This window comes from Myripristis murdjan, chromosome 4, assembly GCF_902150065.1.
Source record: "Myripristis murdjan chromosome 4, fMyrMur1.1, whole genome shotgun sequence".
NCBI classification, from domain to species: domain Eukaryota; kingdom Metazoa; phylum Chordata; class Actinopteri; order Holocentriformes; family Holocentridae; genus Myripristis; species Myripristis murdjan.
This window is the reverse complement of record NC_043983.1, coordinates 22,595,509-22,622,320: the sequence shown is the minus strand read 5'-3', so window position 1 is coordinate 22,622,320 and position 26,812 is coordinate 22,595,509. Positions and strand designations below refer to the sequence as shown.

Genomic DNA, 26,812 nt, shown 5'->3' with positions numbered 1-26,812 from the left:
GATCAGTTATCAATGGGGCCATTTATGTTAATTAATAATCTCTGTGTTGGTTGAACTCAGTTCACTTTGTAGTCACAGTTGTAGTCACTACATGTGCTTTTTGGTTGGATCATGACTAATTAGTTACATGGAATTGCTCTTACTGACTGTCTCTTCTCAGTTGCAAAGGACAGATGTCTTCTTATAAATCAAAGACACACTGTAGTTGCTTTAATATAAATAAAATGCATTTATTTTACATATTAAAATATTTTTAAAAATCAGTATAATGACAGTGATGAAGATTCTTATGTCAAAATGCAATTCTTAATTTTCTATAAATTGCTGTGTGACAGGCCTTAGATTTATTGCAAGAGATCTGCCTTTTACACACTGCACTCACTTCATATTGTACTGATCATTTAAAACTATCTTTTTAATGTTAAATGCCCTTTCCTCTCTGTTGCGCTCTTGCTCTCTCTCTCTCTCTCTGTGTGTGTGTGTGTGTGTGTGTGTGTGTGTGTGTGTTTGTGTGTTTCTCTTTCTGTCTGTTTGTGTGTTTCTCCAAGCAGGTCAGGCCAGTGAGAGCTCCCAGCCAGGGGACAGCGCTGTGGCCTTCAATCCCAGAGAGCTGCATGCTCAGCTGGAGCAGAGACTGACAGGACAGGCTGACACGCACGCCAGGAGACAGCTGTTTAATGGTGAGTACATCTGACACACACACACACACATACACACACAGATGCCTCATTTTAGGCATCAGGAGGTTTAAGGCACAACTAAAGGGGGTAGCATCACTTAACAAAACTAACTGAATACATCAGTTATGTTTGATAGAAAAAGGAGGTGCATGAAGGTTAAGGAATGCAGAAATTTGTTTTCTTCTCATGCACTATGCTCAAATTTAAGGCCTTGAACTCTGATTTCCCCTTGAATTTCCACTGAAGTAGCTTCAAACTGAGAATTTTTTCTAGTTTGTATGGCAATGTACCATACATACTCTCCTGCTGGTTGCAATGCTACATTAAATCTAGATAAGGCAAATATTCAAGCACAAGATGCCAGTAGTTTTAAGGCTTCAGCATCACATCAAATATCTAGATGTCTTTTGCATCATTTTATACAGATTTCCCTGTAATCTGGGAGGACGTGTTTGGCATCTTTGAAAACCTTGGGATGTCCAACACAGTTTTCTGCATAAAGCTCGGCTGTGCAGAATGCATTTGTATTGACAAACCCATCAATGGAACTGGCAAAGCTGAGGATGTTAACAAATTTTCCACTGCTTTTGACCTTTTCAAGGTCAATGTATGGAGAGACCCTTTCCCTAAAAAAATCCTTGAATATTTTTAAACTCAGTTAGTTGAGGTAAATGTCATCATGTGGTGCTTTTATCACTGAGGACCCATATATTCAGCTGCCCAGGGCAAAGACTCAGGGGTAATGTGATAGTATTGTTTTCAGTAGATTACAGTCCATTAAAATCTACCACAACACAGTGTGACCTTATTATTCTTATGAACTGTGTTGAATATGTCCGATTGATTCCCACTCTGCCATTGTTACTGTCCACAGACAGCGTTCCTTCGCCACCTGTGAGAGACACAGGGCTCTTCAGCCCTTCCTCACCTCTCTCCCCCACACAGGAACCTACAGAGGAGGCTGAGGCTGCTGACCAAGGTGAGGCCAAGATATTCATACCCACTTAAGGCCATGACACACAAATGTATGTTATAATGTATTAAAGACACTTTAAATGGACAATTGTTCCAACAATTATGACCAACAAAATATTCTTTTGAATGCAATATAGTCAATCTCAGTTGCATCCAGATGTTATACATATGTATAATAACATTCATTATCATCATCACCTTCTAAGAAGTTATATTCCTTATATTTTTGTTCATTTACATTTTGTTCCCTATGTAAACATATGGGTAAATTCCATAGCATGGATTAAAGCTAGTAAATGCATTTAAATATACCTAGAATTTAAATGAAATCCATGTGAGACGATCCAGTGAGTTCTTTCCTACATATTTTGCCTCTACTCAGCCTTGGTTTACAAATATGTGTTTTTCAACGCACATTGACAAGCAACATAAGAAATCCTTTTTAGCATCTTTTTAGAATGTGTATTTTGCGCATACTATAAGAAAGAAAATGCATTTCATCTGTCCTTGTTCCTATTAATCCCTCCTGTCCCTTCTTCCCGGCAGCCCCCAATCTGCAGGGCCAAGCCCCAGATGGCTCCTTTGCCAACCGTCATGGCCGCCACGCAGTAGGCCATGTGGACGACTTCAAGGCCCTGCAGCAGCAGATCCTGGAGGGCAGCGCTCTCGTCTGCAAGATAGAGGCCACTCTCCACACCTTGAGCAGTCCAGCTCTGCCAGAGTTCAGCCTGCACCAGGTGAGAGTCTTTACTCTTTATTCTTTTGTGCTCCAGGACACAAACTGATCTCTCATGTATTCTGAAGGAAGAGAACCAGCTAAATGAGGACTTAATAGCTCAGTTTCATCCAAATATTTGTTTTTTGTAAAGTTTTATGTATTGAATTTGAAAAGCATGTAGATGTTTTTTTTCATAGGAAGGTCATTTATTTGGTTCACACTTCATTTTTTCAGCTAATGATAGTGAATAAGCTGTAACATTTTTAACTTTTGGATAAATCACTCAGCTACTTTCATTTTTATGAGTCTGATGAGCTGTTTCATCTATTCTCCGTTTCTCTCAGCCGATGGACACAGGCGTGGTCATGCAGCTGCTGGACAACAGTCAAACCCTGCGTCAGATCCTGGAGGAGGCCACTTCTCTGCTCAGGATGTTCTGGAGAGCAGCTCTGCCGAGCTCTGAGGAATCCAACCACAGCACCAAGCAGGTCAGAATCAGCACTGACTTTAATAAAACTCGCCTTGTTGCTTTTATAGTTGTGTGGGGGGAAAATAACGTCCTGAATGGATTCATAATGTGATGTAATGTAATATGTAATGGAACCAATAGCAGACCAAAAATTTTAGTCAGTTAAATCCAGAAACACTTTGAAGGCCCTAGTTGTTTCAGCCAGAGCTGTCTTTTTACTTGAAGAGTTTAGTGTCTGCCGCTGAAATAAGGAGGACCCTTTTCTTAATAATTTGTGGTAGTGTGGATAATAGGGCATTAGCTAATATTTCTTGACAGCAAAATTGAGTTCCAGGAAGTAAAAGCTGAATCACTGGTGACTTAAAATAATTCCACAGCACTCAGTGTCACGGCTTTTATAGATTAAAGGATCTGATCGCTCCTTCTCGCACATTAATTAAAGCTCGTCCTTTATTGTATGTGGCAGCCCTAGATTGGGACTGGATGCAGATATGTGGCTTTTAGACTGTGTAGTTATTATGTATGTTTGTGTCTGTGTGTTTCTTAGGAGCAGTCTCTGAGGGAGGAGATCAGTTCTCTCCGTCTGAGGCTCACAGAGCAGGAGGAGGCTCTAAGGGACGCTATGGAGAGATTGAGGAGCTCCAACCGCACCAAAGATAGCATGGAGCACTTTATAGTCAGCCAATGTGAGTCGCTGTTGCTGTCTGGTACAACTATCTTTCTGTTTATACTCATCACATGTGATTTACTACCGGATTTATCAATATGCTGTGATCCAGCATGAAAAAAAAAAGTTCTTCATAGGTTATGGATAGTTGCATTCCATACATTAAAATAATTTCATATCTTCTCAGTCACTGAACATACCCTCACATCCTATTTATTTTGATACGTATGGATAATTGCGCCTGTTTTGTCCACCTGCTTGATGATATATACCCCAACTCTCTTCCATAGTGCTATTATATCCAATGTGTCTGTATGGCACACTGCATTCCCATCTTTGCAGCTCCTTTACCATTTATTTTCTCTCCCTTTAATCTTACGAATCTGTCGCTCCGTGTTTCATCTCTCATTAATCTTCCTGTCCCCACCATGGCTAATGCATTTATTCTGTAGCCAGAGAGTCAGAATTATGGAGGAGATTAATTATCTTCAGATGGGATGATGAGTACTGTACTTTAAGCTTTATGCGTGAGGGCAGAATGGCTCCATTGTGATCTATCATTATAATCTTCGTCATCTTTGTTTCACCGTCATGCTTCGTCTTTTTACCCGCCCTTTGCGTCTTTCTTCCTCCCACTTTTTTCTTGCTTCATCATTTACAGAAAGAGTAGAGATGCTAGAGTGGCCTTCTGGCTGAATGAGTCAGCCCTGTGTTTGTGTCTGCATGTCTCTGCTGAACTGATGAACGGGGATGATTCACAGGCTTGTGCACTGTATGTCTGTGTGTTTGCTTGCAGTGTCGAGAACACGGGATGTCTTGAAGAAAGCCAAGACTAACTTACAGGTGAGCTGATTTTGTAAAGTCGTTTTCTTTTGTTTCTTTTGTGTAAAAAAAATAAAAATAAAAATTTGACTTTGAATGTGCCATTTTGGCACGGCAAATAGTCCCTTACCAGATGTATGGCATCATGAGATGACCCTGTCACCAGTGGATCATTCTCAGTGAATATCCTTTTCCTCCTTTTTTCCCCCCACATTTTTGGAAGCACCATCTAATCTCTTTCCTCCTCATTCTCTCCTCCACTGTGTCCATCTTATGACTCCTGCTGAGTCTCCTCAGGAGAATGAGCACAGGATATCCTCTCTTCGCCATGCTTCTTTCTCCCGCCCCTCCTCTTCCCCCTCTTCTTCCCCCTCTTCCTCCTCCTCTTCCTCCCCCTCCTGCTCCTCCTCCTCCATGTCTCTCTCCTTCTCCTCTCCCTCACACCCCCAGGCTTGTAAAGGTATGATTTCTCGGCTTTGTGTGCCTGTGCCTGGGTCAGTGTTCTGATAACATGATGAAGTTGCCTCTAAAAACCTTGGCGCCATAAATAAATAAATAAATAAATTAATAAATAAATAAATTAATTAATATTTTTTCAAGTGGGTTTCTGATTAATGCCTATTCATTCTGCCACAGGTACAATGAGCTTTATTGAATCCAAAGACCATGTATCTTTCGTAGTATAAAACAAATAAATAAATAAATAAAAACTTTGAAGGACACTAGAACACTGGTATAGGACACTGGTAGAATTTTATTTTTTCAAATCACCATTAATACCGATGAGTTACCCATTTGCCACATTCAAAAGCTACTAATGCCTTTTCCACTGCAGTTTGCCCAGTCTCCTGGAAACCACAGACACTCATGTACATTAAAAATAAACAGCTAACCGAGATGTGCCGCTGGCATGATTAACTCAATATATGAGGTTGAGCAACACAAGTGTTTATCAAATTTAACGGGATTGCTGTCACTCCCTCCATTACTGAGCACCGTTGCTTCTGTGACAGTGGAAAGGAAAAAACATATTAGTAGTAATTCTCACGAGATGGGGTCTCGACTGCAGTGGATTCTCCTCTGTTTTCACTCTCACTGACAGCAGCTCTTCCTCCATTTGCAGTGAGCATGCTTGTACTGTGTGGAAATGAAACAATTGGGTGAGGTCACTAACAATGACTGCTCTATAACACACAAAAATAGAAGTTAGCACCTCAGGGAACTCAGGCAAAGCTGAATAATAAAGTGAAATGTTGTGAATATCTTCCAGTCTCGCAGCCTACGCCTTCACTGACTCTCTCTTTCGCTCTGTCTTGCCAGTCTCCTCTGAATCGTTTCTAGAAAAGCCTAAACGCTGTAATTCCATTAACAGCGGAGCTCTCATGGTGCATGTCCCTCTCCTGTGTCTACCCAGGTCAAAACACAGGAAGATTCTGTGAGCTCACCCTCTCTCCTGGTTGGGGTGTCATGAAGCCTCAGGCCCTGTTGTCCTCCACCATCCCTGCTGTCCCGGTGGCCACCCGGGACCTGGGAACTTCACACCACCAGCGTCCCCTACAGGCAGCCTTCCTGTAGTGCACCAGCCCCAGATTCCCCCCCTGGGACATTCTGTCCATCACCTCCTGTCCAAATGGGAAATGGTGGAAATGATCCTTCTGTCTGTTGGAGAAATACCTCAGTTGAGTGATGTACTGTATGTCTGAGTGTTTGAATGTTTGCTGAGGTTTATTCAGTGTGAGGCGCCATGTGATGTTAGAGATTTTGCCAGTCAGTGATGGTTTATGAATGTGAATGGTTGTCTTGGGTATAATTTATGCAGGTACTATGAAGGGCTTCGCTTAGGGCCCTCAACTGAAGTGTTTCTCCTATTTTATCTTTTGAGCATTCAGATATTTGACTTCAGCAGGGATTCAAGATTAAACTCAACTTCAAGCCAGCAAGGAAGGGGCTTTGAAAAAGCCAAACTCAACTAAAGTGCTTCCTTTTAGCTTCTTTTGAAGCTAGATTTTGTTAGTATGTAAGATAGTTGCATGTGTTTTGAACAGCTTGTGGAAAAGAAGCCATACTCTTGGACGTTGCAGATACTTTTTTTTGTTTTGCCCAAATAATACCAATGCCATCGAAATGGTCAAGTACTGCTGTCACAAGGTGAAAAACATAGCACTACTATTAGAGAGATTGTTCAGATTAACTGATAAATCACATTTGCTCTATGATATGCAGTATGTAATTTACCAAGGGGATGAATTTAAGATTTTGTGCTCATCCTCCCCATGCCTGAAAGTATTATTATGTTGTTATGGAGTCAGTTTTGTCCAGATATTGAAAAAGATGGGTCCAACCCAGTCTTTCTGCTGAGATGCCAACACCTGTAGCCATAGCCTTTGGAAAGCCTTCTGAGTAAGCTGCCATCTTTGCTATCTTATAAACCAGTGTTATGATAAGCACATATTACATCGCAGTGTAAAGCTCTCCAGCATTTGTCAGCCACAGAGAGAAAGGCTTACATTTGTTTTTGTGCAATACCTTCAGTGATTTGACCCATAATCTGTATAACATAAAATGTTTTCAATTTTTGGTGCATGGTCCAATAAAGTTGCAATAGTGTATTTAATTCTGCAACAAGAATTGCATCAGACTAGTGGACCAGACTTTATAGTTTTTCTTTTTAAGCTTTTTTCGTAAATTTTATTTTTTTTTCCTTTTACCAAATTTGTGAATCCCACTGTGTTTGGATTACCTCTATTATGACAATCACTTCCAAATCTTTATCAGGAGAACTTATAACTCTAATTTATCGCTTGTATTGACACAAAATATATTTTCTCCCGAACTGTATTAGAGATTGTGACAATCATTGATTAGATAAACTGTTTGGAAACTGGGTAATTTACACTGGCTTTACCAATGCAGTGTTTGCTGTTTTACATTTTGCTTTATTTCTCTGTACAGTAGATTGCCTGTTGCCCTTTGTGCATGAACTGTGGGTTCACTGTCCCTCAAATACTTTACCTGAAATATGCAATATTTAAGTTACTGTGCAATAGCCTACATGGTTGCTTTTTGATGTATTAGGCCTAACTATTCAAGTGCCACATTATCTGTGTTTAGCTCCAAAGGTGTAGCCTATTAGTTTAAACAAACTGAATTTTTTCATTGTGTCAATATGCTACGACTTTGACAATCAATCTTAATAAATGACCTAACCCGCTCAGTCATAGTTTGTCATGCAATATGGCTTTATATGAATCTGAGCTTTATACACATTATGCAGCACAGATGCTAAGAAAATCACTTGTAGCAAAGTGAGAGCAAAACCGAGCACTGAAAAAACATATTTATAAAGCAATAAGATCAACCAAAGTGAGTAAGTTATACAATGTTAAATCAGGTGTAAAAAATGATTAAAAAAATAAGTACTGCTTCATGTAATTTCCCACAGTTCAGCTTACAGTCTGTATGTTTGTGTATATGGAGTTATTACTGTAGGAACCACGTCAGTGTCTGTACATAGTAAAGGGGGTGTTCATCAATGCAATTTTTTGTTGCTGTGAGACAAGGTCTTTGAACATGGCCATGTATATTTTTATGCATGTTGTCTTTATTAAAATGTTTTGGGGTAAAAACAAACAAAGAAAAAAAGGCACCTTTTCAATAAAAGGGAACAAAACAACATCTGACTTAATGTGTTTATTTGGTGAACTGCTTTCTATGAGTAATATTATTCAGATATGTTGCCTTCTTTTGTCTAAAATTAAAAAATAAATTGGTAACAATTACAAAAAAGCAGTTGGGAGCGCACTGCAAATGTGGACCACTTCCATCAGGACTGGAAATTAAATAGTCTCTGGTTTTACATCCTGATTTTGTTTTGCTTTGAGACCCACTCAAGTACTGACTAAAATTCTGCACTGCACGTTTTACTTTTCAACAGCAGGTGGCAGCAGACACCAGAAAAATGACATTGCCCGGTTATCATTACTGCTCCAGCTGTACTTCTACATCCCCTCCCACACAGACAACAAACACACACTCAGAGACACACCGCCTATTTCATATTTCAACCTGACCTAAACTATCCATTCCGTCCAAGTCAGTTTGAGAAGAGTGTGTTGAATTTCGCATCAAAGAGCAATCAAACAACTTGTGAGTGGATGAAAGTCTAAAGCAGCCACACATAGGCGAATACATCCGGAATTACAACGATCCAGCCTTCAAAATAATGATAATTAAAAAAAAAAAAAAAAAAAAAAAAAAAAAAAAACGCCTGCTAAGGAATGGGGCATTTTCAGGTGTACGGAACAAAATAAGTAGGTAGGAATTCAAAACGGACTTTCTCAATGTAGTATTCATCTTTCCATGTCGTCTTACACATGTTCTCTGACATAAGTATTAATTGTGGTAGCCCGTTACATGCCATGAAAATAACGTTTAGGCAAACATCTATCGTCGTATTTTTTTTTTATTAACTGCATATTCCTTCAGATTAAATGTTTTATTTATTTGAATTCGAATACTTTACAAAAAACATTGCAACAAACATGTTAATTGAGGTTTTATTTTGAAGATTACCGAAAGTGGTCGTGTTTTTCCTTGCTAGCTTCACAGGTTGACCGTGACAGCCTGGTTCAGGAAGCAGGCGAGCTGGAGCTTCGCTGTGACTGGTCGCAGGCTGCGCGGCTCCTCTACAGCACCTCGACCCGCCGGTGTCGGCAGACCTCAGCTCCTCTGAGGATGGAAGATCACCTGAAGAGGACATTTACAGCCAGATAAGCCGTCGAGCGTAGTACGTGCAATTCAGGCTGTAATAATCGCACATCGCGTGTTAAGAAAAAATGAGACAGACCTGTCACAGTTGACATTGTGTTTCCGTTAAAGCTAGGCAGGTAAACGTTAGCAAGCAGGCTAGCCAGTCACACGGCGGAAAGCTAACAAGGTAGAGCAGCTAGCAGCAGCTGCTGTTCACTGCTGCAAGTTTTATAACAGAGTGGAGACACAAGGAGAAGAGACTCAACATGGGTAATTTTAAACTGCAAACAGTCCGTGGTGAATTTTTATGTTGACTCCAAACCCAAAGCCTTGTTAATTGTTTTCACAAGGAGGACCAGAGTAACGTTAAGTTACTTGCGGGTGCTGCATGGTGATTGACAGCTTGTCAAAACTGGTTTTCCAGATGTGGACCAGCTAGTCAGTCACCATGAGAAGTCTTGCTGTGTTGGCAAGCCAGTGCAACAGGACTGGTCACTGACAGTAAATGGCTGGCTGGGACAAACCTCATGGACTCCACAACGCATCGACCAGCTATGGATTTCATGGCATGTCGGCAATGAGGTATCGCTAAGCTCGGTATCAGCCAAGCCGACTCGCTAAGCTAGCCAGCTAAGTAATCGGTACCAGCCACAGCAAAACAAGTTGTCGACTTGATTCATCTCGCTAAAAGAACTGTTTGCAGCCAGCTGTCTCTGGCGAAAGGAAATGAAGAGGACTGAAAATAAAAACAAGAGAAAACTCTGTAACATGGAGCAGCAAGGAAGCGGGAGCGAAGAGAAAGATGAGGTGAGTAATAAAGTTAGTTAGAGAAGACTGTCTGGAGCTGTCATAGATACCTGTCTTAACTCGACACTACATGCCCAGACGACATCGGTGACTCTAGTGCCTGTTGTCTGAGTTACTTTTAGTCACTAAGCTCTCTGGCAAAGATCTGTGTGTGTGTGTGTGTGTGTGTGTGTGTGTGTGTGTGTGTGTGTGTGTGTGTGTGTGTGTGTGTGAGTGATAACAACTTTCTGTACACAGGGTACACACTTGTCTATTGAGGGCTCTTAACTGTGGGTGTGTGGATTACAGTGTACATAAAGCAAACAGGGACATGCTTTTATTATGAAACCATGTTTATTGTGCATTGTATACACAGTTAATGCAGCTATTTGCCACGACCTGCTCATCTCTTCAATAATAAGTGCTGCTTCCAAGGATGAAGTCATCACCAGAGCTCACACTTCCTCCCATGAAGTCTCTGGAAGTTTGATATGACTTGTCTGTGTCATGTGAAATTGCTGCTCCACCCTCTCGCTTGGGATATTAGCTAATTTATAAAGTGCAATATAATTTGGTGTATCAGATATATTACTCCATATTAAAACGTGGTATGCAGCAAGTCCAAACATCAACTTGAGATGGAACATCTTTTCTATCAGGTTATTGTCAGAGGAGGAAGGCAAGGAGGGCAAAGAGTAGTGAGCTGTATGGTATTATGGGATGCAGTTTTAGGTGGAGTTTTGGTGGTGAAAGAACTTAAAGAAGGCGGGGGGTTGCAGTAGAACATGGTGCAATATATGTGCATGAGAGAGAGAGAAAGAAAGAGAAAGAGAGACAGAGATATAACACTTTGTGTGGTTGAATCAGCAAAACCCAAACAGTTTGAAAAAGTTGTGCGTTTGCCAGAAAGTTAAAATGATTTGGCAGGAAATGGCATCTCATAAAATTAAAACTGAAGCAGTAGAGATTTAGCAGCATAATGCGTAGTGCCAGAGTTTTTGCAAAGTTTAGGTGGCTACAGTTAGAACAGTGGGAAATGAATGATGTCATTGTTATTTCCTTATGTGTGCGTGTGTGCGTGCCTGAGCATGTGTGTTTGTGTGTGTGTTTATTTGTATATGTGTGTGTTAGGATTGTACTCTGTCCTTGACAACAATAGAAAGCAGTAGAGCAGACATCCTCTGTAATCAAAGAATTACCTGATCTATTTCTAGCCTGGGATCTTTGTTACTGACTGGTTCATTTGGAGTGATATTACATGTAACAGGATAACAACGATCAGATGAAAAAGACTCGTACATGTAATTCATTACAGTTTCTTCAAAGAACTTCCACAGAAATGGTATATTATCAAATGGAATTGATTGTATAGTTTTTGGAGTAATCCAAAAACTAATCAGTTGTGTTTTGGCATTTGAGTTATCCACTATTTCAATTTTATGCAGTAATTAGAAACAGATTAAAAGTAACCTTCCCAACATTGCTTATAAATTTATTAAGATGCCTTCTATCTGCTTTGCCCCCTGACAGCTAACAGTCCACAACCCAAAGATATCAATATAACAGAACTAGAAAATATTCACATTTTGAAGCTGGAATACGAGAATTGGTGAATTTTGTTCTTTAAAATGGCTCAAAACGATTAATCGATTAGTAAAATGGTTGGTGATTTAAGACCCTCTGCAGTCTCCCATTAGTTTCCTACTGGCTGATGTGCCATTGTGCCTGTTTTCCTGGGGGGTTTCAGTCTGGTATTTTGCTGTCGTCCTAGGCCATCTCTGTTTTACTAGTCATATTGGTTCACTGACATGGTCAGTGGGAGCAGTAAAAACAACACAGTCCACTACACATAACAAACACTACAAGACAATAGACCTTCCACCTCCAGTGGCCTGACAGGCATTTATTCCAGCTGTCTGCATAGAAAGCTTGCTTACTGCTAGGTTGTTTCCTCACTTTAGTGATAGCTGTTTGCTGCATTGTATCCACATTACAACACATTTAACTAATTCACATCTGTCTGTCTTGCCACTGTAGGTATTTGACTCTGTTTGAACACTGAAATGTAGCCTGTCTTTGTCGATTCATTCCCTCTGTCTTTTTCTGTTTTCTTGCCTCTTTACACTCTTCCATCTTCATTTTCCTGCTGCTCATTTTAATATGCTGCTTCCTTTCTTCCTTGCTTCGTACCTTGCTTACTGATTTAACACTGCCTGGAAATATTGACTGTTAGTCTCGGCTTAGATGGTTTTGATACATTACATAGCATCAGTGCTTTTTATTTCAAACAGAAAAACATGACAGCATTGTCGATTGGTGTGGCAGAAGCATCCAGTGATTTCCTTTTAATTTCCTGGAGCTAAATTTGTTGCTAAGCAATATTGGTGGAACCTCTGTTCTTTGTCTGGAATTTAAATTGCTGTATTGCAGCATCTGTTTTTTGAACATTTTAGCAGGAAGGCATTGGGAGCTGTGGGGCTTTGCTGATTTCATTTACATAACAATTTCTGGATAGATGCTGTGCACTGTGCTAGTCAAAGAGATGTTGTTCCCAGTCGCCTGTAGGATCAAACTAATTAGAGCAGACTGGAAGTAGACTGAAATCTACAGGGAATTATCAATGCACAGTATAGTACAGTGTTGGATGGGAAAGAAGAGGGAGGGCTGCTGTACTTAACACTAGGAGGATTTTCAGTGTAATCAATGGAACTATGTGGCCTTGGTCCTTTCTCACAAATGAGCACAGTCAGATTCTGCACTGTCCCACATTCATCTATGAATGCGATCAAAAATTGTGAAAGAGGTTTTTTAAATTATTTTTTGAAGTGTTGCACTGTACACCATCATTAATTTTGTTAGTACACTAACCTTGACAGACTGAGGTGAATTTGCTGAAAAGGTACAGTAAAAATAATTGACCTTTTTGTCAAGACAATGTGAGAATTTGCTCTGTGTTTAGGGTATCTGTATCATTGAATGGGAGCTCCATTACCTCAGTGTGACTACAGAAAAGAGAAAAAGGGTTGAATAGGTGAAAAAAGATCAGACAGAATCTGATTTCTTTTTTTTAATTTCCTGCCATTGCTTATTCTGAAGAAACCTGAAACAGCTTTCTGTTTGACAGAATGAGATAGAAACCTGTGACTTGACCGGTCTTGACTTACTCTGCAGTGTAGGACTGCAACTCTCTCTCTCTCTCTCTCTCTTTCTCTCTCTCTCTCTCTCTCTCTTTCTCTCTCTCTCTCTCTCTCTCTCTCTCTCTCTCTCTCTCACACACACACACACACAGCACACACATTCACATTCACATTCACACATGGATATACGAAGACAGCAGATGGCTTGGACAAGCCGCTGGCTGGCCTAAACAATGTTATATAAACATTTCCTATTATCTAAATCAACTTTCACATGTATTTACCTTCACAATTCATTAATCAACCTTCCCTCAGTGGGTTCACTGGATTCCAGCTTGTGCTCAAAGTGGGCTTAGGTAATAACAAGAATGCATGCTAGGTTACAGGACATTTCGTTATGGCTGTTACACTATACAAATCACATTCTCCCTATCTGATCACAATGAGTCATGCTGTCATGATCAAAAAATGAGCCCTGGGCTTGGTGCTGACAGTTTCTGTACAAATAGGACAGACAAAGTGCAGATGGGATTTGGGTTTAAGCCCTGCCTGTTTTGCATTGTCATGGTCCTGCTGTTGCTTGACATGCTGGGAAAAGGGAGCCTTATTACTGTAGATGCCAGTTTTCTTCAAAATAATTCAGTCATCTGTTTTAATCCTCCTACAGCCTACCTTTTGGTTCCAATTCAGTTTCTTTGAAGAGGTTTCTTCAGTTGTCAGTAGCCTTGGCTCTTTGCTCTTTCTTGTTCATTAGATATCTCTTAGGCTAACCATTAACCTGCTTCTCTCCCAGACAACAGTATGGGAGAATAATTTCCTTCTCCGTCCTTTGATCAGCCATGTATGAGTGTGTGATGAGGCTGCTGCTGAGGAGACACTGAGCCAGAGGGACTGTTGCGACTCCCAGCTGCTAGTGCCAACGCTGGCAGGCTGCACAGGCCGAGGGAAGCTGGGCTGATTGATGGAGCCCAAGTGCCTGATGGCTGCCATTTTAGGGTGCCTAGGAGGGTGGTAATGGAGTGCTACACAGGCGATGGGTGAAGGCCATTAATTATAAAACCCTCAGTATCCAGAGTTATGACTTAGATCCGTGCTATATTTCAAAACAAGAGAATGGCATTTATTGCAATGATGGGTGCAGTCTCAGGTGATTATCAAGTGGCTATCCCTGATAAGCATTGGCGAGAGGAGAAATTAAATCATGCATGATGATGACACAAAAGAGACTTGACAATGCTCTGAACCTTTTTATGGCTGGCCACTTTTCAGTAGGGGAGTGACCTGAGCAAATAAAAAAGCTCTGTGCCTGCGTTTGTTTTCTGTGTGCTTATTCCCCTTTGCCTTTCTTACCCTTCAGTCCATAACAAAAGGCTTCAGGGATGCAGTAAGGAGCTTGCTGCCATCCACTTGCCCCAATCTTCTTTTCACATCTTGTTACAGTCCATGTTTGCATATAGCTTCAAATTAACCTTTGGCATGGTAAGTCCCGCGAAAGCTTGTTACCAAGCCTGGGTGTTTGCTTCTAATGCAACAACCGTAATGAAGAAAATCTATCACTATGTGCTTGCTTAACAACACATTATGCTCCTCTCTATTTTACCCCCCATTGTAACCGAGTGATTTGTTGATTTCACGCTGAGCTGGATGCCATATTGCTCTGGCATTCTTCCTCCAGAGAACCATTTCTTTTCTCCCCCGTCTGCCTCTCTGTCTACATGTCTGCTTTCTTTTTGTCTCTTATTCTCTGCTCCCTTCTTCCTCCCCTCTCTTTTCTAATCTTTTCCTTTTTCTCTTTTCTCTCCTCTCTTTATTCCCTCTTTTTTCCTCTCTCATACCTCCCTTTTTCCACTACCCTCTCCAGTTGCTTCCACTTCTCCCTTCTGTTTCCTCTTTACCTTTCCTCTCTACTTCTTTCATTCTCTCACCTGTCGTCTTTTTTTTTCTTTTTCCCTTCTCTCTGTTTGTCCTCCTCTCTCCCTGCTGTTCTGGGTTGCCATACAATCCAGTGTGTCCTATACAATGTTAATATTTGGATAAATGAACAGCCTGCTGAGCAGTTTTTTGTTTTGGATTCGTTTCAAAGGGTGATGCATGAAGCTTGTGGTTCACAGCCATGTGATTTTCAAACAATCAAGATTTAAAGCTGCTGGGCCCCAAAAGCATGTTATAAACTACATTGACCATAATTCATTGCACCTAGGATGCAGCACATTTGTGCTTCTTGGAGTTGTGTTGCATCTGTGTTGACATAAACTGAATGGAGAAACAGTGTGGAACATTATCTGAATAATCAGATGGCAGTGTAATACCGTTGCAGTGCCATTGGGCCTGTTTTATGGAATTACCAATAACTCTGTTGATTTCATGGTGCTTTTCATGGCCTGGGCTGTTGAAATTAATTGTGTTTTTGGATTTGTGTATGTGCATGTGTATGTGTATTGGAATGAGAGGCAGGAAGATTGTCATCGCTTTGTGTAGATAAAGTGAAATTGTGTTTGTATGTGTGCATGTCCATGTCTGAGTTATGAGGTGATACTGAAATGCGAATTCCACCACTGGCCCTCTGTTTAAAGTGATAGTTCAGAATTTTACACATTTGTTGGTCTATGCCAGTGTAGTACACAGGGCTCTACCCGACTCACAATTTCCAGTCGACTCTGGAAAAGCTTTGGGCCACCTCTCAAAATTGTGTTGTTTTCCAGTTTCTCTCTACTCCATTCATTTTGGAGCAGTACACTTTTGTGAAGTGCTTGCTCTCGCGACAGGGAATGAGTTAATTAACCAGACTTGGATGTATTATACTCACGTAGACCAACGAATACCACATGTGTAAAATTATTTACATTTAAATTTACTTAAAGGTGTCCCATATAATTTGTGTACTTGCAAGCCCAAATTTTGTGTGTCTTTATATTTGTGCTTGTGGTGCAGTAGTGAAATAGCAGAATCTTTCATTGGGTTTTTACTCAAGCAATTCTCTCTCCCTTTGAGTGTGTGTGTGTTTTACAGTTGTGCCTGTTTTTGCTCTGTTTGAGAGCTGAGTAGAAGCAGTCATTTTGTTTTGTTTCATCCCCTGAGGCTTGTTTACTTGTGGCTGTGCTGTGTGTGTGTGTGTGCGTGTGTGTGTTTGTGTTAAACTCAGCTTGGATTAGATTAGCTGCTTTCCCTCCAGGTGACTTGACTGCATGTTGTCTAATTGTATGGGGCATCTGTGGGCAGGAAAGGGTCAGGACATCAGAAGATGGGTTGGGAGGGAGAAGGAGAGCGAGGCTGGAATGCTATGTACATGCATAAACTTGCATAACTGTTAGTGGCTGGTCTTAGTCTTGCTGTTATGAAGACTGATGGGTGGGCTGGTTTAGTATTCATATGTATTCAGCACTCTTGATCATGGCTTCTATCTCAGTTATTTTTAATAAACTGTTTACATGCATCTTCATATCATATGAGTGAACAGGATATCCTGGATATCACCATGGAAATTAAACTTTTTATGAAACACAAAACCTGACAGTAAATTTATCACTGCACAGTGATAAGACAGAATATGTACAGCTCCACCTTAATTCTGGACTTGATTCCCTGCATATCGTGTGGAGTTCTTGTGCAAAAATGGATTAAGTGAGTAAGTGATATTTGGGTTTCTAGGCCTTCCCCCCAAGCGGGGATCTGGCAACAGAGGAGAATGGTCCCAACACTAGAGGTGCTGCCTTTGACAATGCCTTTGACCAGGTGGAGCTCTCAGTGCCAGCTATGGTCAGAATAGCCGTCTTTCCACTGTTGCGCCAAACGCAGGCATGCTAGTGCCTGCCAAGGCCAGTTGCATTTCCATTGTCACTTCTGGTCTTTGATCGCACCTTGTTGGGGCTATGTTGGGACCAGTTTCTAGTTGCTAATGGCCCACCAAATACTCATGGGCCAGACAGGGCTAACTAAGGTCAGAAGCGGAGTTAAAGGTCATAAGTTACATGTTACGTAGGTGTGCAGTAGTTGGTGTGGGGTGTGCAGACTTAAACCACTTGCTTTCTGCTTCCCATTTGCATGGACGGGATGAGACTGCAGAGTTATTGGCACAACACTGGAAATGGTTATTGTTCTTGCAGTTGGAGGTTGAGGACCATTGACACCGTCTGACTCGAAGATAGCCATAGCTTGTAGTGGCACGACAGTGGAAAGATGGCTAATGACTGCAGCCAGACCTGGTTGTGAATGGGATATTTGTGTAGATGCTAAATGAATCTGTGTGCATCCGTTTGTCCGTTTTCTTCACGCAGTTGCATAACTACCAAACAGATGCATGGATTTCCACCACATTTGTTGGGAAGGGTGTTCCTGGGCCAAGGAAGAAGTAGCTAACTTAGCGGGAACAGTCATGGGTGTGGCGTTTATGTAAAAAGGCTTATAACTTCTGAACTGATTCGCAAAACTTTAACCAGGTCATGGGCCACAGAAGAGATTAATAGCTTTTACGACTGTTTAGTCACAAGGGAGCGTGGCAGTGGGTGTGGTGCTGCACCATTGGTGGGCAACAACAGGCTTGCTTATTTTGTCTGTGTAGCTAATTGGCCCTTAAATGTTTGCAACTCATTTTTTTGTTGATTAAGGCACTATAATGATTTTACGATTGGCATAAAGCTTGTGTAAACAAATAGCGTCTGCAGGCATTGACACCAGTGGAAGGCTGTACTGTGTTAGTTCTAGAAAAAGTCAGTAAGTCAGTGAGGGACAGTCCAGTTTGTGGGCTTCCAGCAATAATCAAGATAATGAGAAAAAGTACAGCTGAACTGGATAATCAATCCTAAGTGGTAAATAAATACAAAAGGTGCAAACCAGTGGAGAAACAGCAAGGGATAATAAAATCATCATTGGAAACAAAACACTTCAGCTTCAGCTTCTACAAAGGAGCGATTGAAAGCATCCTGACTGGAAACATCACAAACTGGCATGGGATGTGCACGGCCCAGGACAGGAAGACTCTGCAACGAGTGATTAAAACTGCCCAAAACATCATTGGCACCCATCTACCAAGCATCAGTGATATCGGGGAGGTGAGGTGCCTGCGCAGAGCCAAAAGGATCCTAAAAGACAACACCCACCCCAGCCACAGCCTGTTCACCCTGCTGCCATCAGGCAAAAGATACAGAAGTATTCGCTGCCATACAACCAGACTACAGAGCAGCTTCTTCCCTCAGGCTGTGAGACTACTAAATGCACCATCTGCACTCCTCCATGTTTAATATTTTTATTTTCTATACAATCAATTAATCAATCAAGAGGGAACCACACTTTAATTTCATTATTCAACCTGCTGTATAATGACAAATAAACTTCCTTGTATCCTTGTATCCTTGTAAAACAAATGAGTTCCACTAGGGAAATAAAGACAGAGGAAGTGAGTGTGGTGATGAGCTGGGCATGTATAAACATGACATATTTATTACCCTCTTGACCAGTATTTGGAACACTGAGATACATACGTCTTATTAAAATGTTGTTTGTTGGAGGTAAAGATAATGTAAACACAGGGAAAATAAATATTGCTTTTCGTGAATAACTACTTACTATTTGTGCAGTCTTGGAATACCAATGATATTCCAAGGCTTGTTCCAAATGTGTGTGTGTGTGTGTGTGGGTGTGTGTGTGTGTGGGTGTGGGCGTGAGTGTGGGGAGCGTGTTTGTGTTTGTATGTGTTGGTGCGGTTCACTTAGTGTTATGCTGAGCAAAAAAAAAAAAAAACAAAAAAAAAAAACACCTTTCAGGAAATACCCATTGTGATCTAAATTGTTAATTAGATGGAATTTCTGTCAGCATACATTTGTTTGTCTATAATTTATGTGTTTAGATGGACAGATGCCACTGCACATTCACAGTTAGTGTGGCAGGCAGTGCAGTTTTGCAGGTTTCACTACTAGCCTAATGATTAAGCGTGGAAAAGGTAGTTTTAAATCTCATCTCAAATCAGAAACAAGGTCAACATAACCAGGGCGCTCATGGTGTTTTGACTTCATGACAGATGGTGGCTCAATCATGTCATTAAAAATAGCTACCATAAATTATAACCAGAGTCAAGACACAGCTACAGATCTGCACAAGGACACGGTTAGCCAAGGTCTCTTACGATCTAGTATTGGTACCCAGAGAAGCCTTCGACTTTTCTCTCTTACTACTCAGAGCGTTGAGTTCTATAATATAATTGATAAATTGATGTGATGTTGTCTGTTTTAGCAGGGCCTGGAGCCAACTGCAGTCGACAATACCTTGTGTCCAAAGTGACCCAATGTCTCTCTTAGTTTCATATTTGCATTTTTATCCCAATGAGTCTTAGATGGTTTAGCTGAGTTGTTAAAGTACTAAGCTTTGCAAAACAGTTGTTGTAAACAGATCAAACCATGAAACACAAATTGAAGAATGTGAATTTCCCTTTTGTCCTCAATACATTTTTTGTTTGTTTTACACAGAATTTGCATGGGTCAAAGGGTCACAAAACCTTTGAAATAAGCTGAGAATTGCCAAATCAATCAATCAATAAAAAATACTCCAGTATCTGTCAGTGCCGAGGAATCCTAGAGATTAAACAGGGAAAGAGACCACTACAAATCCAGTACTGGCTGCTTTTGCTTCGTTATCAGTCAGATAAATTTAATGGGCCCATTAGCAGCTAGAGCCAAAACAGGTGGAGTGTTTGGCAGGTGGCTGTTGCTAGCCTAAAGTCCTACATTGACTGCTTTTAAGTGCTTGGCTGAAGCCATGTCTTGAATTTCCTCCTCATGATAAGGAGAGAATGCGGGCGGGGATATTTGATCCTAGAGCTGCAGGCTTAACTCTGCAACCCTGCCCTATGTCATGTCTTGATGAGCTCACAGTTTGTGTACACAGTTACTGTGTCAATACAAGTTTCATGAGTCACGAGTTGTTTGAGCATGTGTCTGTGTTTGAGTGGGTGTGACAGTTTATATGTTGATGTACCATCCCTTTGTGTAAGTCAAACAATATGTGTGAGCTCTCTCTCTGTGTGTGTGTATGTGTGTTTATGCTTATATGGGCCAGAGTGGCAGCCCATCCCTGTCCTGATTGGAAGTTATTAACCTTTGGATTGTGGCCAGCCGTGGAGCTTCCAACAAAACATCCTGCTTCCTCTAGCTCAGCAGCTAACTATAGGAGGACAAATATAGGTGTGGACTATACAGATTTAAACAATCCCAAATGACAAAGAAAAATAAAACATCCTTGGTGTGCATTACCCCCACATCCTCCTAGAATGTATTACCTGGCCACTTCGATCCCTCTGTTTATGTTTAAATTGACTAAAATAGAATTACCTTGGTTGAACTTACTCTTGTTATTTCAATGTGACCTGCATCATCTGATCATCCAGTCACAGGCCTGGAAGTATGTAAGTCCGATTTTGATGACATTGCCATCAGATACAACCAGATATGGACAGATATTTTCAGGGTAACATTGTACCTGGAACACTACCAAGCGAGTCTAGTCTTATCTAGTCTTGTCGGAATTTATTATTATTTTTATGTCTTTTTAAATAAGAACCCTATGAACCTCATAAGATACTTTTACATGATAAAACATGTCCAAAAGTTAATTTTGATAAATAAAAATAGAAATGAATTTTGTCCAGCATGGTAGTTATGTCCGTTTGGATGCTTCATAATGTAACTGTTTCCCCTTTTTTCTCATCATTTAAAAAGTGGATCTAAGTGCAGCCAAACAGTTACTCTCTGCAGCCTGTGATTTGGCGATTTGACCTGCCATTGCTGCTAGCTAGCTGACCAGCTTGACATGAAGTTGAAAAGGTCCCTGACTGCAGCGTGGCTCTCTTCTTTAATCACTTGCTCTGTCGTGCTGACTGCAGGGAGATGGATGTCTGTCAGCTCACCCTATGAAAATCAGCAGCTTCGTCTTAAACCATAACGAAGGGAAAAACATGTGTAACACAACCTCTTTGATCCAGTGTAATGAGGAAAAAGATTACTGGTTTAAATATTTTCTTGCTTAGGGTGCAGCCAACAGAAAATAATGTGAAGAGTAGTCCTTCCTCAAAAATTGTACAGATTTACTCATCTGTGTTACTTGTAACGGGGTACTACCCACCAATGTCTGTAAGTGGCATACTCTTGTATACCGATACCAAGTCTGGAGGCTGCATCACAGTATAGATACAAGCAATGGTAATATAAACAGACGGAGAAGGAGAGGGACAAAAGTAATGCAGCCACAGATGTAAATAATTGCAGCAATAGGAGATGCATGGCAGTCATTTTTAGGCTAAGTGTGGATGCATAACAGTCTGATCTGATGTACATGTAAAAACCCAACTAGGGACAAGAATTGAAAATGAGCAATAGCTATAGATCCTCAGTGCAGCAGAGTTGTATTGTCCCTTCCAAAAAAAAAAAAAAAAAAAAAAAAGAATCCAATCTTAACAACTGCATTGAACCACCATGTGTAATTGTACCCTAAATTACGTACTGCAACATGACTCATCAATGATTTGATTAATAACATCCTGGAATTGTTTTAGTAAATGATTAGTGCATGGTGGAAAGTACAGATGGTTGACGGATCACAAGATCACATGCGTGGGTGAACAACGTCCTGGTATCGAAACTCATGAAAAGCATTGTAGTGCTATCGTGTCGTGGGAATCATGACTGCATCTGCCCCAGCGGATTTGCATAGTTGTGAACAATTAAGACTGTGGTTGGACTGTCCATGAGCAGTGTGATGAGTCAGCATTCTCTGCATAAAGGAAAAAACAAAATAAAATGTGACATCACTCTGTTTCCCACAGTCTTTGTTAGACAGATAAAGAATGAGAAACCATCCACTCATTTGCACTATTTCTTCATCCAGTTCTAACATATTTTTCCAAGCGCTCACCTCCCTGGCTTTCAGTATAAACCTTTGCCTCCCCTGCTAATACTCCTCCGCTTGGCTGCACTTCTGATTGCTTTTTCACTATAAGCAATCTCAGTCTGCAGATGTGACTTGGCAAAAAATGTGTAATTACACCACACGCTCGCATATCCACCCACACGATAGGGGCATGATGCGATTAAAGCGTTGAAGTTCAGCTATCAGTTTAATCCTCTGTAAATTAAACAGGCGAGCGGTGAAGATCAGGCCACAGTGCTGCAGTGGGGAGAGAATATTCAGGATTACAGAGTTTACAGTGAGTGGCACTGTTGTGTCTATGTGTGTGCATGTTTTTCTCTGCCTGTGTGTGTGTGTGTGTGTGTGTGTGTGTGTGTGTGTGTGTGTGTGTGTGTGTGTGTGTGTGTGTGTGTGTTTGTGTGATCACTCAGTACCACAACCAAGCATTTTATCTAGAGTGGTATACAGCATATTTGACAAAGACAAAAACAACAGAAAAGCAAATGTGATGGACTTGATAACAAATGAAAAACAAAAACAATAAAACACCTTTTAGAAGTTTATATATATATATATATATATATATATATAGATCAATGAATGTGCAAAAGTGTAAGAGACTGTCAGGCTGTGGATTTTATTGTAACATCATCTATGTGCTGCTATTTTGCAGCACATAGATGTGACGGAGGCAGTGTGGCTATCAGTCTATGGATCATGTATTGTCCATTTAAAAAACAAACAAAAAAATGAAACAGGAAGCAGGGCCTGTCTACACTGACTTCCAGAAACAAACTGATTATAACCCTACTAAACCCACTTTTTATGCAGTGAATAATAGTTTTGTTTGACAAAATTGTGGAGAACGTGGTGGACATGCTACCCCCATCATACTGAAACTCTATCAATATGTAGGCATGTTTGCTAGTGTTGTTGAGTTGGTAAGGAAGAGGACAGAATGGTAACACTGTTTTTTGACTGCTTTGTCTTCCTGTCACACACACACACACACACACACACACACACACACACACACACACACACACACACACACACACACACACACATACCCTTAAGCACAAAAGTCTTGGAGTCCAGCCCAAGGACTCAGGTGGAGATTTTGGCACTGCTGCTTCTCAGGTGGGATTATGTTGCAGACATGTAATGACATTACCTTCCTGTGTGTGTGTGTGTGTGTGTGTGTGTGTGTGTGTGTGTGTGTGTGTGTGTGTGTGTGTGTGTGTGTGTGTGTGTGTGTGTGTGTGTGTGTGTGTGTGTGTGTGTGTGTGTGTGTGTGTGCGCGCGCGCGCGCGCGTGTGTGTTGTAACCCGTCCTTAAATGCCTTCTGTCTAAACGTGTTGCATGGTGCAGGAAGCAACTGGCAGTGGCAGAGTTTTTCTGTCTTTCTCTGTTTCTGTCCTCCTTTCCTGTTTGCCGACCATTCACAACCATTTTCTGCCTTGTCTGTGTGTCCCTGTATGTGAAGCTCAGACACTATTGATTCAGTCAGTGCATTTATTTATTTATTTTTTATTGCAGAATGTGGCAATGCAGAGTTACAGCATCTAGCTGTCTCAGTGCTGCACTGCACCACCCACGCTCCAGGGATAACGCTCCTCTTTTTTTCCCCCTCATAAGTTCAGACTTTGGACATACCAGTCCCCATTCATTACTCAGATTTCCTTTTTTGCCTGTTATTTTCTGATTTTGTTGTTTTCTTGATCACATGCCTGATATCTACTCTCTCTTTAGTTTCCCAATGTGTTTCATTTAACTTTGACTTTGAAAAAATGTTTGAAGCACTATTATTGTGACTGCCTGTTCCTGGTATTTGACATGTGGTTGAGGTGACAGGGGGAATGCATTCCCCTTTCAAACACAGAGGATGAAATATGGGGTTAGTCTCTTTGTTTACAACTTCATCTGCTGCCCCGTGTTGTTATGTGCGGAACCAATTTTTTCCCTCAACACATTCCTGTCGCCAGTGACCAGCATGGCACCAAACCTGCCAGCACAGAGCTAGGCAACTGGACTCTGCAGGCAAACCATCTTGGTAGCACAGTATCTGAAAAATTAAAGTTTTGAAAGGCTGAATCTAGTTTTGTAAGCTTAAAACTCACTTATCTAACTCCAAAGTGACTCAACTAGATAGCGCAACTTGGACACACATTTACTCATCTCAGCACATCATCCACATCAACTTCTGACACAGTGGAAGGCAGAATGGTAAGCCATATAATTTATACAGGTTTTAGGTTTTCATACAGGTTACAGGTTTTAGCTACTTAGATTTTAGCACTGAGCGAGTTTTTAGTCACAGCACAACCTGACTCGAACACAAAATAATTTTTTCATTGCTACTTATATTTTCTCAGTGGAATTCCACACAAAGTGAACAAATGGTGCTTTTAATGCATTAGTACTTTTACTGTTCTACATGTTATACATCCTTGTACTTGGTCATTACAGGCCTATGTTTTTGGTAGTATTCTTAATAGATTTTTTACCTTTACATTGAGTGGTTTAAAATGATGTATTACATAAAAGGAGTAAAAACATATTTTTGTTCTATTGTTGAAATAAAAAAAGATTATGTTTTTCTGGTCTAACATGGGTGTCCTAATTAAGTGACATGAGCCCTCATGGTGTTGAGAGCATTGAGAGACTAAGCAAATATGAGAGAATGTGCAGTCATAGCCCATCTGAGAGATATCACCTATTAAAAACAAGAAGCCAAAAAGTTACAAATGCTTCATTTTGTGAGCAAGTTGATGGATATAGATAAGGAGCAAGTTCTGGCTAGCTTTGCTACATCCTGCGATGCGAGCCAGACTAATTACACTGGCAGGCCATTAATATTACGTCACTGTTACATAACTTTGACAAGCTGCTGCAGCCTGACCCTTTGACTCAGGCTAAAGGTGAAGTAGTTATTTCATTCATGGCGTTTTCATTGCAATATTCAGCAGGAGCTTTTCTCTCTTAAATAACTTTCAGTAACAACACTTAATTTTTATATCCGGCATGAGTTGACAGATTTCCAGTGCTTCTTTCCATTTTATGACCGTATTATTTAAATATCATATTTTTTGCCCTCTTCCTTATTTTCTCAGTTTTGGGTACATTTATGATCTTAACCAAACCTCAAGGCCAGAAATGGCTCACTGATTTGCTAATAAGTTTAATTCTAGCTCATTAATGCTAGGGCTTGTTTTACATAACACTGCCCCTGGTTATCCTTGACCTGTAACAAAGCCCAGGGGGTCATGAGGCCTCAGGTCCTGAGTAGATTAACATGAAGAACTGTGAAAACACTCCATTAGTCTCTTTGTTCACTGATCTTTGACAGGCTGCTTCGGCCAAGAATGAAAACAGAAAGTGCATGGTTAACCACAGTAACCCACTAGCCAAACCACACATTTATACTGGCAGTCAGTGGAGCAGGCCTCCTATGGGAATAATATAGCATGCTAGCTTTGTATTACGTAGCATAAGAGACTGACTGGGCTTTGGAAAAGTAATGGCATGCCATGGCAAATTATGAAGATGGATTACATTCCAAGAGTCCATTGGATACAGGAGTGGAGCTTTTTATGAAGGCACTTGGTTGCTGTGCTTGAGCAGCGTGAGAGTCCACTGTTATTAGGCCCTAAGCCAGTCTTCAGTTAAAAAATAAAAATAAAGAACCAAAGAGGAAAAGCGAGTAATGTTTTGAAGAAGAAGGGAGAGCACTTCCTTTATCTTATCACACAAAAGACACTTTTTTTATGTCTAGCAAAATAATGTATGTCTCAAGAAGGTTCCAAGAATAGGATAACTTGGTCTGATAGAAACCATGTTATACTTCAATGGGAAGATGGAGTATAGTGCTGCGAGCTGATGTAGCGTGCCAACCGAGCTGGATGTGGTATCAGTCAGTCCTTGGCCTTTCCTCTTTGCTTTGTCTTGCCCTGACTAACTCTGTCGTGTTTCTTTTTTCCTCTGTCTCCCCTACCAAACCAGTTCTGCTTTTTCTCTTCCCTTAGTTCCTCGACATTATGCTTGAAGCAAGTTTTTTAAGCCATTGTTTTTCTTTGCTGTGAGTTATCCTCGTCATTTTTTGCTTCCTCCTACCAGCTGTATGACTAAGTTTTTGGCCGTGAAACTTGTCAAAGCAAATATCTTTGCAAAGTCTATGCTGCATCATATTTGGTTTAATTGTCGCAGAAATTGCAACAGAAATTCACTTTAAATTTAATTTTAATTAATTAGAGCATTAGAAGAAATTACAAGCATGCAAGGATTTTATTGGCACTACCACTTCATTCAGTTGGTACAATGAGTTTTTAGCAGTGTTGTGGTAAGCATTTTTAGTCAATAAAACTTCTTGATGGAGAGTCATGAAATTGTATCATAAATGTCTAAAATAAATGATAAATGTCTTTCAAATGCAAGTTCATGAGTAGGTTTTCATTTGGCTGGAAGAAGAGAACTGAGGTAGTGAAGCAATAGTGATGTTTAGAGACTATTAACTCTTAAACACTCTGGTGTATCAACATGCACCCTCGTGCGCGCACACACACACACACACACACACACACACACACACACCTGGAAAGAGAGTGGAAATGGTTAGAAACAGATGTTGGGTTTGCTAGGCTTTTTATTAGGCTCTCAGAGCACACACCAAGATGAATGAGGGTTTATAGAGCTAAGTCTTCCTACCTGACTGTTGTTGTATTGTAAAATGTAACCCTTTGTGCAATACAAATGCCACTAGGAACACTTCACAATGTGCTTTATCAATTCAAAATGGTTTTTAGTCTGACTGCTCATATAATGATGAGCTTGTAGGGTTTCGATGGTACACTGTCCCTTACTCCACCAGGATTGGCAGCGGCTACTGAGCTGTACAGCCAGCGGGAATAAGCACAGGAC

General features: G+C 40.7%; 2 protein-coding genes across 5 annotated transcripts in view; both read left to right on the top strand.

The window, feature by feature from the left end:
- Positions 1-8,004, top strand: part of pde4dip (phosphodiesterase 4D interacting protein) — an 83,723-nt gene extending 75,719 nt beyond the window's left edge. For all 4 annotated transcript variants that reach the window (XM_030048898.1, XM_030048899.1, XM_030048897.1 and 1 more), the window contains 7 exons: positions 552-680; positions 1,555-1,659; positions 2,202-2,392; positions 2,718-2,861; positions 3,390-3,528; positions 4,306-4,352; positions 5,746-8,004. In XM_030048898.1, the coding sequence (XP_029904758.1) occupies positions 552-680; positions 1,555-1,659; positions 2,202-2,392; positions 2,718-2,861; positions 3,390-3,528; positions 4,306-4,352; positions 5,746-5,802 (812 nt within the window). In that variant the 3' untranslated portion in view covers positions 5,803-8,004. The remainder of the gene's footprint in view (positions 1-551; positions 681-1,554; positions 1,660-2,201; positions 2,393-2,717; positions 2,862-3,389; positions 3,529-4,305; positions 4,353-5,745) is intronic.
- Positions 8,005-9,015: 1,011 nt separating this feature from the next.
- mast2 (microtubule associated serine/threonine kinase 2) overlaps positions 9,016-26,812 on the top strand; it is a 170,919-nt gene continuing 153,122 nt past the window's right edge. The window contains exon 1 of the mRNA XM_030048901.1: positions 9,016-9,887. Coding sequence (XP_029904761.1) covers positions 9,807-9,887 — 81 coding nt within the window. The 5' untranslated portion in view covers positions 9,016-9,806. The remainder of the gene's footprint in view (positions 9,888-26,812) is intronic.